This window comes from Glycine soja, chromosome 9 (assembly GCF_004193775.1).
Source record: "Glycine soja cultivar W05 chromosome 9, ASM419377v2, whole genome shotgun sequence".
Taxonomy (NCBI): Eukaryota; Viridiplantae; Streptophyta; class Magnoliopsida; order Fabales; family Fabaceae; genus Glycine; species Glycine soja.
This window is the reverse complement of record NC_041010.1, coordinates 34,126,648-34,139,013: the sequence shown is the minus strand read 5'-3', so window position 1 is coordinate 34,139,013 and position 12,366 is coordinate 34,126,648. Positions and strand designations below refer to the sequence as shown.

The window sequence follows — 12,366 nt, the reverse complement described above, 5'->3', positions numbered from 1 at the left end:
AAAGGGGATTTTGTGATTTTGTTTCCTTATCCAACTCCACGTCAAATGTAGTAAAAATAGGATTCAAATTCACATTTGCATGCATACTAGGATGTTTTTATTTTTTATTTTTTATTTTTCCGTTTTACAATAAAAAAAGGTAAAGAAAAGCAAAATACGATCATTGAATATTCGGATTTTGGTCAATCCCAGAGTCACGCCAGAAATCCTCTTCTTTTTAAACATGACCGCACTTTTTATTTAATGACCGTATTGCCCTCGAACGCGGGACCCTCTTATTGGATAATTTTAAACTGGTTTCACGGTGATACCGTGGTCCTGCCTGCACTGTATCAGTGCTTTAGAAAGGCAATGCAATCTAAAAACCAGGCATTGTCAAAGGACAGAAATCCCACGCGCGCGTGTTTCACGCGCTGGGGAGAGAGCGGACATCACGAACCGCTGTTTTGTTTTGTCAGTGGGCCCCACGCGCGTTTCACCCTCTCTCCTAGGTTCTATATATTGCCAAATGTCCGAAGTATAACAAGAGAATATGTAGAGAGAGAAGAGAATAGGGAAAGGGACTATAATCTGATTTCAGAAGATTTAGAGAGAGAAACTTGTGCATGCAATTGAGTGTAGAGAGAAGAGAAGAAGAAGCAACCAAAGCAACAGACATTGATAGAATCATAGAATACAACATTGGATTTAAACATGGGAATTGGGTCTTGAATTTTCATTCAAAGTTTCTATTTTTTTTAATTTAAGAAAAAACAATTATTCAATTCATGGAGTTGAGAAAGCCATTGACTTTCTGATTCCATTGAGTCATTGTAAGTCAGCTCTGCTATTTTATTAGTGTTGAATAAAATAAAATATTATTTTCTTATTGATTTGTTTTTATTATAGTATTAGTATATATATCGTGTTATTGTAATGACATATCACAAATAATATTTTCTCTGTCCTTTTCTCTTCCTTTCACAGATCCCAGTGTGTGTGTGAGAGAGTGTTTCGAAGGATCTGAAAAATTAAGACAAATTTTTTTTCTGCTATCTTGCTTTGGAACTGCTAAACTAAAAGGTATCACCTTGTCTTTGTACCTGGCTTCCTTTCTATAAAGTTTGGTTCTTTCGAACTTGTATCAGTGAAGGGTAGGGGATGAGTCAACTGGGTCTTTTGCTTTGATTTGGTACCATGCATTTTAAGAGTAAGGTTCAGCATGAATCTTGTTTTTGTTTTTTTTGTCTTTTTACATAAAAAAGTTCTCGCTCCATATTGCTGTGTTTGTTTCTTGTGCAACGACTTTGGCACAATAGACCCTTCTGGGTTTTGGAAAAAAAATTGAGTGCTGACAAAGAATTGGCCAGTCCAGGTGTGAAACACAAGATGAAAAAAATTAAAATTTAAGGGCATTTACTCTTATTTATTACTTTTAGTTTTCTGATTTGTAGGGTTGTGCAAATTGGAGAAACAGATGTGAACACTGTTTCAGAAAAAAAGGGTTTTATTTTTTTCTTTCTTATCTTGTTCTTTCTGACATTTGTATCTGTGAATGGGTTAATTCTATTGAGAGTAATGAGTTAAAAGTCATGCATGGAGCCTTGACTAGGAAACACCTTTTTCCCCCCCTTCAGTTTTTGTTTCTGTGGATGTGTGTATCTTATTTCCAAAGAAATCAATGTTGTGAACATTTGACTCAATTTTGGTTTAAGGTCAAAAAGTTGAGCGAAAAACCTTGAAAAAGTGTCTGATAAAAAGTGATAGTGACAATTTCAGAATATATAGAGCCTGGAGTACACAAGGGTCGGAGAAGGAAATAGAGAATAGAGTACTTGCATATTCGGTATATAAAAAAACTTTGGGAATTTGGGAGAGAAAATGATGATCCATAACTTTTTATAGGGTTGTGGTGCATAGTTCTCTATAGAATCGCTTCATGGCTAGTGTTTACACTGTAGATCCACATCTTTTTTCTTCACCCTTTGATATTTCAAAGCAAAATCCCTCTACCTTGAATTTAGCTGCTGTATGCTTCATCTCCCCTTTGATTTAGAACTCCCTTTATGTATCATGTTTTGTTGTTTGCTTTTGTATGGATTATGAATTTGATTTGTGCATGTTACTACTAATCCTTGTTGTTATTGTTGCTAATTGGACTATTATTCTGCAGCAAAGGAGAATGGAAGGCCATAGCGAGATGGGTCAAATCGGAGAAAGTTTTGATACTAGTAATTTGCTGGGGAGGCTGAGGGACGATGAGTATGAAAGCCGGTCTGGAAGTGACAATTTTGATGGCGGATCTGGTGATGACCAGGATGCTGGGGATGATCAGCCACATAAAAAGAAGAAGAAATACCACAGACACACCCCTCAACAAATTCAGGAGCTTGAAGCGTATGGCTCTATGAAATTCTCAAATCTTTTTTACAAAATGTGATTATCTGTAACAATATGTTTGCTAGGGTTGATTTTTATTTTTTTGCTGTCTTTGTTTTAGGTTTTTCAAGGAGTGTCCTCATCCTGATGAGAAGCAAAGAACTGATCTTAGCAAGAGGCTTGGCTTGGAGAACAAGCAAGTCAAGTTCTGGTTTCAGAATCGACGAACCCAAATGAAGGTAAGTTGGAACGGATTAAAATCGGTTGGATCCGTTACTTATCTCTTTAATTAAAGAATAAGTATTTAAAAATTAAAATTATCGTTATCGGTTGTTATTTTTTTGGCGGAAGTGTTATTACCTAATTTTCGGGGGCGGGATGTGAGGATGAAGCTTTACAAAAATCACTTGGCTCCGTTAGTTGCTCCTTTAATAAAATATAGGCGGTTAAAAACATTATCGTAATGTCTTTCGACCAAAGCGTTATTACCTAATTTGGGGAGGGGGGGATGGTTGAAGTTTTATAAAAATCACTTGGCTCCGTTACCTGTCCCTTTAATTAAAGGATAAGTGGTTAAAAAGTAGCATTATCGTTATCTTTCGCTGAAGCATTATTACCTAATTTTGGGGGGGATGGTTGAATTATAAAAATCATTGGCTCCGTTACTTGTCTCTTTAATTAAAGGATAAGTGGTGGTTAAAAAGTAACATTATCGTTATTTCTTTCGGTCAAAGCGTTATTACCATTTGGGGGGGGGGGGGGGCTGATGGTTGAAGTTTTACAAAATAGTCCGTAATTGTGATTTTGGCAACAATGTCAAGTTTTTTGGGTGAAATTGTATTGCGATCACAATTGTGGCTGTCAGCTGCATGTGTCGGCAATTTCCTGGCTTCCCACAATATCAAGGGTTGCTACAAAACTGAACCGTGATTTAAAATCGGGGGTGGGGGTAGGGAGAGAGATATGAAATAGGGACATGTGCTTTGGTTCCAGTTGGTATACATTGGTATTTGTTCTCATTTATACATTTTGTTGATGCCATTGTGGATGTTTTACTAAATGAATTGCTTTTCTTGAATCAGACACAACTGGAACGCCATGAGAACATGATTCTTAGGCAGGAAAACGACAAGCTCCGAGCTGAGAACAGTGTAATGAAGGATGCTTTGGCAAATCCGACATGTAACAACTGTGGTGGCCCAGCCATTCCTGGTCAAATTTCCTTGGAGGAGCACCAAACTAGAATGGAAAATGCTCGACTGAAGGATGAACTGAACCGAATATGTGCATTGGCAAACAAGTTCCTGGGCCGGCCACTCTCGCCACTGGCCAGTCCTATGGCTCTGCCACCCTCAAATTCTGGTCTAGAGCTTGCTATTGGAAGAAATGGAATTGGTGGTCCAAGCAATTTTGGCATGTCCTTGCCAATGGGATTTGATGTGGGAGATGGAGTTATGGGCTCCTCACCTGGGATGTCTAGTATGGGTGCTAGATCACCAATGGGAATGATGGGAAATGAAATCCAGCTTGAGAGATCTATGCTTTTAGACCTTGCATTAAATGCTATGAATGAATTAATTAAGATGGCTCAGCCAGATACCTCTCTTTGGATTAAGAGCTCTGATGGCAGGAATGAAGTACTCAACCATGATGAGTATGCAAGACTGTTTTCTCCTTATGTTGGATCAAAACCTGCTGGTTATGTGACTGAAGCTACAAGAGGGACCGGAGTAGTACCAGCCAGCAGTTTGGGCATTGTTGAAACATTGATGGATGTGGTATGACACCTAATATCTTAGTCTTAGTTGAAGTTTAATTGATTTTATTGGAGATTTAGACCAGTCATTTACAAATCAAGAATAAATTCAAAAGAAGCTTCACTGTATTGTATGCCATATTTATCTTCAAAGTTCATAAAATATGGCATATAATTCAAAGAAATTTTATTGTAGAACAATATGATATGTTAATAACTTGTGATTGACTATGATGATTATTTGGTCTTAAATTTGTCACAGTTGATTTTTTTTTTTTTTTTTAATTTATCATTTATGCCAACAGGATCGATGGGCGGAGATGTTTTCATCTATGATTGCTAGTGCTGCCACTTTGGAAGTACTGTCTAGTGGCATGGGTGAAAGCAGAAGTGGAGCTTTGCAAGTGGTATGTTTCTTCACTGTGTGTTTGGCCTTTGCTATATTTGGCTTCAACTGATTATGGAATGCTTTTCAGATGCTTGCTGAGGTTCAATTGCTTTCTCCACTAGTCCCTGCTCGTTCATTGAGTTTCCTCAGGTATAGCAAGCAGCACGGCGAAGGTGTATGGGCTGTGGTTGATGTTTCAGTTGACATTGGTCGTAATGTTACCAATTCACATCCATTAATGAGCTGCAGGAGGCTTCCCTCTGGCTGTGTTATTCAGGATATGCCCAATGGTTTCTCCAAGGTAAGTGCTACAATAAGATATTTTAGACACTTATTTTCTTTTGTATTGCATTGCATCATCTCATGCTTGCTGGAGGTTCAATTTTTAAAAAATATTTTTGGATTTTTTTATTACTTTTAGTATGAATGATGTGGTTTGTTATGGCTGACATTTTAGTTTAGCAAGAGCTTGTGCTTGATTCCATCATACCTGCTCTATATTATGAAGCATTGATGGTGTCATTTGTGGCTATAGGTCTCTTGTTTACTAGGACTGTTCTAATATGGAATGAACCTAATCTCACTGTACCGTTTTTCATGCTCTTGTTGTACTATATTTTTCCCCAAAGTTTCCCTAAATTATTTATAATTATGTACTTAAATTGTTGACTACTCTTAGAAATGATTGAAACAAGGTTTATCAAGCCAATCCATGGGTATGGTGTCATTGGATTGAATATGCTCTGTATGATAGTGATGTGTGCATCCAGTCCAATTATAGTATATATGGTACCCCTGCCTGTTAATGTGGTAATTCATGCCCTTTAATATGACCAATCCTTCATTGCTATCATATTAAAAAATCTATAATAAGCTAAATCCGTTGTGATTTCCCTGTGCATAAACCTTTTGAAATTTGTTCCATTTTTTTAATCCTTTCAAGGGACTTCTAAGTTGGGATATTAATTTAATATTAACCTAGGGTTTTACAATTTCTTTGTTATTGAGTGTGGGCTATGCTTATTATATGCAAAAACCTCCCTAATTCCATTTATGTTTAATTCTTGCAATTTCTTCTTTCTTTTTTCAATTAGTGCTTTTAATGGTATCCCTTTCTCTATTTACATTTAGTATTTGAGTTTTTTGTTGTTGTCAAGTTTGTACTTCTACAGTGATTAGGAGATGAGTGTTTTCCTCCTGGTGAAAATATTACTGGAACTACTTTATTGAAGTAACTAGGCTTTGCATATCTTAAAATATCTTTAATATATTGCTTTGAATTTGTAATAATCACCAGATTGACTGAAGGTAAATTACACTGTTGTAGATTACTTGGGTTGAACATTCCCAATATGACGAGAGTGTTGTCCACCAACTTTATCGCCCATTGGTTAGTTCTGGCATTGGCTTTGGTGCTCAGAGATGGATTGCCACCCTCTTAAGGCAGTGTGACTGCTTGGCAATCCTCATGTCTCAAATCCCATCTGAGGACCCCACAGGTATGTCACATTGTCACTTCCTTAAATGCTTGTTCACTTTGACGAATATGGCGATGTTCCCATTTTGATGAATGCTGTTCTTTACTAGTCATTAGCCTAGAGGGTAAGAAAAACATGCTGAAGCTCGCACAACGCATGACCGAGTACTTCTGCTCAGGGATCTGTGCTTCGTCTGTGCGCAAGTGGGAAATACTGAACATTGGTAATCTGGCTGATGACATGAGAATCATGGCCCGGAAAATCAATATGGATGACCCAACTGAGGCTCCTGGCATTGTGCTGAGTGCTTCAACTTCTGTTTGGATGCCGGTGTCACGGCAAAGGGTGTTTGATTTTCTGCGTGATGAAAATTTGAGAGGCGAGTGGGACATGCTGTCCAAAGATGGACCAATGAAGGAGATGCTCCATATTGCTAAAGGACAAGATCGTGGAAATTGTGTTTCCATCCTTCATGTAAGTGCTATTTTCCATCACATCCTTTGCAAGTTTTTGTTTTTGTTTTTGGTTTTTTCAGGCCTTTCAATAAGAAAAAAATCACAGTAGACTATAACTAATCCAAGTCAAATTGATTTTTTCTGTGTTTATAAGAGGGTAAAGCTTTTTCATATGCCTATTTTATGACTTATTTTTTCTCCTGTAAATGCTTAGTGAAAAACTTATCCAAACAAACATCACCTTGCATTCTAACATTCTCTTCTTTTGCAGTCTGCTAATAGCGAGTGCAATGTGCTATATCTGCAAGAATCATGGACTGATGCTTCCGGCTCATTGGTAGTGTATTCCCCGATCAACATGCAAGCCTTGAACATGGTGATGAACTGTGGAGATTCATCATTTGTCGCTCTCCGCCCATCAGGCTTTGCTATTCTGCCAGATGGCGCTTCAAACAACGGTGATGGCAGTGATGGTGGTGGCAGCTGCCTGCTTACAGTTGGGTTACAAATGTTGCCAAATGGAGACCAATCAACCAAGTTCACAATGGAGTCAGTTGTTACTGTCAATAGCCTCATCTCAAACACCATTCAGAAGGTCAAAGATGCACTTGGAGTTGCGTGATCCATTTCTTTAAGACTTAAATATGATCACAAACAAAAAAGACTTTTTTTTTTCTTTTGAAAGAAAACATAATAGAGGGTTTTATATTTTGGGTGTATAGAGTATATCTAGAGTAGAGAAAGAGGCTGAGGCAGAAAAGGGTTTGAGTCAAGAACGAACCAACCGCGAATGCTTTGTGGTGGTTCGGGTATTGACTCGTTACTTGTTATAAGTCTTAGCTTTTACTTGTCCAAAAGGATATGTTGTGTGTTATTCTTACACCCTTTACTTAAGAGTAAAGTGAAACTGCTCAACTTTGCTGCTATTAGTTGTCAATGTTCGTTTCTTGAATGCATTTTCATATTTTGGTTCATATGTTTTTCGGGTTTCTAATTCTAACGTTTGATTATTGCTTTGTCTCTCTGTGCGGGTTTTTGTGGAACCAAATTCTTATTCCTATTCATGTTTGTGTTTTTTTAGCTGGTAGTATTTGTTTTTTTTTTTAGATGGTGGAATTAAGTACAAGTTTATTTGGATTATAATTTCTTAATTAGAATTTTGTTAAGAACAATGTTATTTTTTACGAAACTTTAATGCTCGAAAGCTTGTGATGTTGTCCAACCGTTTTATAAGATTCAACAATAACCTTTTGTTAATTGTTGGTTGCATTCATTTTCGTGTGTTGGCAAGAATTTCAATTGATTCACGTTTTCACATGTAACTGTTTCGCCTTTTGAACCTTCTTTCTACGCCTTTTGCAATGTTCTCTGGAAAAGTTGTAATAATAAAGAAGCATGGTTGAGGTGAGCCTTGTTGCGGAAGAGGTTTTTTTTTTTTCTTTTCTTTTTGTGATAATGAAAGATACTGCTAGGGATTTACCAAAATTCACGTAACTGCTCGATCCCTTGATGCGTAAGAGGATATTAGGAATGATACACTAATTTTGAACTAAAAATAAACTAAAAAATTAAAATGTGTTGATTTTTCAATTTTTTTAACTATATCTTTTCATGTCAATTATTTGCTTCATTTATTTGTTTGTGTGCATGGACACATTGAAATGCGAATGCGGACGTGGAGGAACGCGCAGACGCAACATTGACGAACGGATTCATGCATAGGCGCACGTAAGAAAAAGCACATATATTTGCCTAGAAAAACACATTATATTAAGAGAAGGAGAAAGAGAAGAATCAAATTATTGTAGAGTTCATAATTTCATGATGTATAATTTTTTTGCACTAAGGTGCTTCTTAAAACATGGAAATAATCTGTTCAAAGATTTGACATCTAAAGTCATTTCTTACACTATTAATATCCATGTGCAAGGTGTTGTATTCAATTTTTATTCTTATTCATTTTCCTCCATTTCTCAGCAAAGAATTCTCACAACTAGAAAATTGTGTTTTAACTATGATTATTTAACACTTTTAATGACAGTTAACAAACCATCTTTGAAGCTATCATTGTAGAAAATGTTTAATTTTCACTACGATTCTTGAACCGTCTTAATATGTTCGGTATTCGATGACTGTTTTTATTTAAAAACTGTCTTAGAATCATAATATTCTAAGAAGGTTTTACTCCAAAACCATCTTAGAATGTTATAATTTTAAGACAACTTTAATTGATAACAGATGATTTTTTAGGTCCTATTTGGATAAATTTTTCTATAAATACAATTTTTAAGGCAAAAATACATCACAACAGTTCAGTTAAAATCTTGAATTTCATTTGCAACAAAGATGGTGTTGTAAATATATATATTTTTTAGTAGTGTATGATAATAAATTATTATTTATTTGTTAGTTTATTTTCTTCCAAAGTTAATACTTACTACTAACCTTGCTTTTTTTTTTTTTTTTATAGTCTAACACTACTTGCTTACTTCTATAAAGTGAGAGGGTGCATTTTAGAATATAAAAGGCAATAATAACAATAAAAAAAAAACTTAACATTTAAGTGTAATTAGCTTTAAATTTGTTAGTTATATATATGACCATTGATTTTTTAATCAACAAGTGTGAATACACTTAATTCTTTAAAATGTATCTCCTCGGAGGAGTCAAATCTCACTCTTTTGAGAGATAAGCAAGGAAGTAAAAAAAATAATTTAAAATGGTTGAAGAATTGGATAGAGTGAATCTTATCTATCACAAGTGAATGATTAAGATTAAAACTAGTTAAAATAATTTTCACCATTTATATATATATATATATATATATATATATATATATATATATATATATATATATATATATATATATATATATATATATATATATATATATATATGAGAAAGTTTTTTTTTCTCTAAATTTAAAATTAATCTTTTTAGTCTTATAATTAAAAAAAAAGTTTGTTGTAATTCTCTTCACAAATTATCTTTGCCCAAACACCATAAACTTGGTTTGAATTGTAAAAGATGATGCAACCAAATATTGAATACTTTTTTTTCAGGGATGCAACGTTTCTTTCCTTTTTAGTTTGTCTATTTATTTAAAGAGAGTTGCTATTGGCCCCTACCATTCTTCCATATTCCAAAATTGCTCATTCTCGAAATGCACAACAGAATTGTGTTCCCCCTGCACAAGGGGTGTGTGCAAAAAATCGTACACAACATAATCATGTTTCCGCTGTGTAAATGTAGTGATTCCTTGTGCATGGTTTTTGCATCCCTCCTTATACAGTGGAAACACAATTCACAACAGAATTGTGATTCCGTTGTGCATGGGGGGTTAAAACAGAAGTATGGTTCTATTTAATGATGTGTAACAGAATCACACTTTTGTGGTACATAATAAAACAAAATCATACTTTCATTGTGTATTTTTTCCAGAAAAAATTATGCAATAGAAGTGTCACTTCGTTACACATTATGTATAACAGAATCACACTTTCGTTGTATATTTTTTTCCATAAACTATAGTTGTCTTCAGCAATTACATGTATCAAATAAAAATTCATAGAAATATCAACATATTGAGAAATAATGGGATACACATTCAACGTTTGTCATGAATAAAATGTCTACTACATATTTCAATCATTAGAAAGGTTTACTACATATTAAGATCCTCCAACTTATTGAAATTGTATTGAGTTGAAAACTTGTATTTGTTGATTGTAATGCCTTGGCCATAAACAAGCTTTGGGTGTGCAATAGCTTCTCCATTGTGGTACAACATGAGGCAAGGGACAATGATCCCTTAGAAAAAACTTCATCATCATACATACAAAAGATAAAGTTAGCGAATAAATCAGTATTAGTTTACAAAGACAAATGGTATCTTTAGTGGATATTATATACCTGCATAAAGTGATTTTCATTTACAAGTCCAATGGAAATGAGACGGGGCTTTGTTGGCATGATACCCCTAAGTGGAAAGAAGGTCCAACTCTACAACCTAGATAAGTGGATCAATACAATACTATACCGACTAGCAATGACATAACCATGTCGAGAATGGTCATCCACTTCTCATAGGTACTGGGCCACGCTCGACATACAAAGAAGTTATTAATTCCAACAATATCTCTTTCAAGCCAAATAATTGAACATAGATAGAGTGTCATGTTTGAAGTTCCTGATCAGATCTTGGAGAATGAGAGACCAAGACTCATGACCCTAGCCTAGGGTAATTGCAATTGCCCTATAATCACAATTTCCATCCACTTTGACATCAGTAATGTCCAAAATGTATTCTTGCAATTCATCGAGAAATTCATCCATATGATGATCCTTTTTTTTTCTTCTTGTTGACTTGTCCACCCTTGCGAGCCATAGTTAGAATTCCCAAACTACCAACCATTGTGTTCATTTTATTGACACACTCCCACATTGAAGGTTCACGCTTGGTAGATTTCACAGACTTTGGTGCATCCTTTGTTTTTATCTTTGTTGCAAGGGACACATTGAAGTGGTATCCAGAATTGCAAGTTCACGAACTTTAGTCTTTAAGGTGATTTTACCATACATTTTTAGAAGTGAAAATCTCTCAAACAGTGCATCAACCTTATGTGTCAGAGTTAAGTCCCCTCAAGAGTCACTTGTATCGTCTGAACTACAAATGGATAATATCTTCTAATGGACATGAATGCTCTACAATGCTATGTAGCCATGTATATTGATAAATTCAGTAAGCTCACAAGCACATGGTAGACCGTGAGTAACTTTGAGTGTGCAACTACAAGCACAACTGCTAGTGCCTACGGTGTCAACCCGTTGCAACTCATGGAAATCATGTCTTGTGCTTCTCTTGATACAAAGCTATGCAATTTCTTATACATAAGGGTATTAAGCCTATGTTCAATCACATCTATGCTTTTATGAAATGAAACCTTAATCATCGTATGTTGTAAGGCAAACATGTTATTCATTGCATCCCAACAACTACACAAATCTCTCATGTTATCATGAAGTGACCTCTTCAATCTTGTATGTTTGCCTTCAACCCTTTGTTTTAACAAAATGAAATGTAAATAATTCTCTTAGTTTAACAAAATAAAACTTAAGCCAGAAAAACAAATGCCAAATAATTTATGCACCTATTTGTTGTTGTGTTTCCAAGATACATGATTTGATCAGCTTATGCTTGTACAAACTTCTCCTTGAAAGGCGTCAATCATGTATGTTGCACATAGTCAACAGATGTTTTATAGCATGCACACCGGGTTGTAAAACTTTTAAAGCGTGCATTGTATGATTCTTCATCTGGAGACTACAACAATAGTTTCCAAGCATTCATGACATTTTTTCACTCTTCACCCTTATCCACGAGGATTTTGATTCTTTGTAATGTGGAACAAACATAACAAGTTGGTTGAAGAAGGAAACACAATCTCCAATGCATTATTGAAAACAAGATCCTTATCACTAACAATAACCTGAGACAACACGTCATATTTCACAAACAATCATTTCAACTTGCTTAAAGTCCATTCAAAATTATATGTTTTCTCATAACTCAAATAAGCAAAGGTAACAACGGAAGTCATGCTTGTTGAAGTGATACCAACAATTTCCAACAATAGAAGACAATATTTGTTTGTCTTGTAAGTTGTATCACAAATTAACACTATTGAAAATCAATTCAAGAGTTTGATGGAATTTGGATGTGTTGACATTATATCTCTGACGATATCTTCAGTGTTCAGTCATCTAAACCAATAAACATATTGGTTGTGTTCTATCAACTTCATCAGATGTTGTATTTCCGTCCTTAGACCCCTTTCTTGGAGACGGTATCTCTGACATGCTTTGCATATGGTTTCAATGGTGTTGACATTCATCTAATCTTGATATTTGATTGTCAACAAACTTTGACTA

General features: G+C 35.1%; 1 protein-coding gene across 2 annotated transcripts; it reads left to right on the top strand.

Moving 5' to 3' along the window:
- Positions 1–549: 549 nt before the first annotated feature.
- Positions 550–7,409, top strand: LOC114367252 (homeobox-leucine zipper protein ANTHOCYANINLESS 2-like). 2 transcript variants are annotated; one of them, XM_028324401.1, is made up of 10 exons: positions 550–812; positions 967–1,062; positions 2,153–2,376; positions 2,480–2,597; positions 3,441–4,136; positions 4,420–4,521; positions 4,591–4,803; positions 5,830–6,001; positions 6,090–6,454; positions 6,707–7,409. In XM_028324401.1, the coding sequence occupies exons 3-10, from the start codon at positions 2,162–2,164 to the stop codon at positions 7,055–7,057; spliced, it is 2,232 nt and encodes a 743-aa protein (XP_028180202.1). In that variant the 5' UTR covers positions 550–812; positions 967–1,062; positions 2,153–2,161; the 3' UTR covers positions 7,058–7,409. The 2 variants fall into 2 exon arrangements, with proteins under 2 accessions (XP_028180202.1, XP_028180201.1); XM_028324400.1 differs by lacking the exons at positions 550–812; positions 967–1,062 and adding an exon at positions 1,566–2,008.
- Positions 7,410–12,366: the final 4,957 nt, after the last annotated feature.

Bases quoted from the DNA above. Each gene is read 5' to 3' on its own strand.
- LOC114367252 (XM_028324400.1), top strand. From the start codon at position 1,919: ATGGCTAGTGTTTACACTGTAGATCCACATCTTTTTTCTTCACCCTTT. The intron at 2,598-3,440 runs GTAAGTTGGAAC...TTCTTGAATCAG, and splicing joins ATCGACGAACCCAAATGAAG to ACACAACTGGAACGCCATGA. The intron at 6,455-6,706 runs GTAAGTGCTATT...CTTCTTTTGCAG, and splicing joins ATTGTGTTTCCATCCTTCAT to TCTGCTAATAGCGAGTGCAA.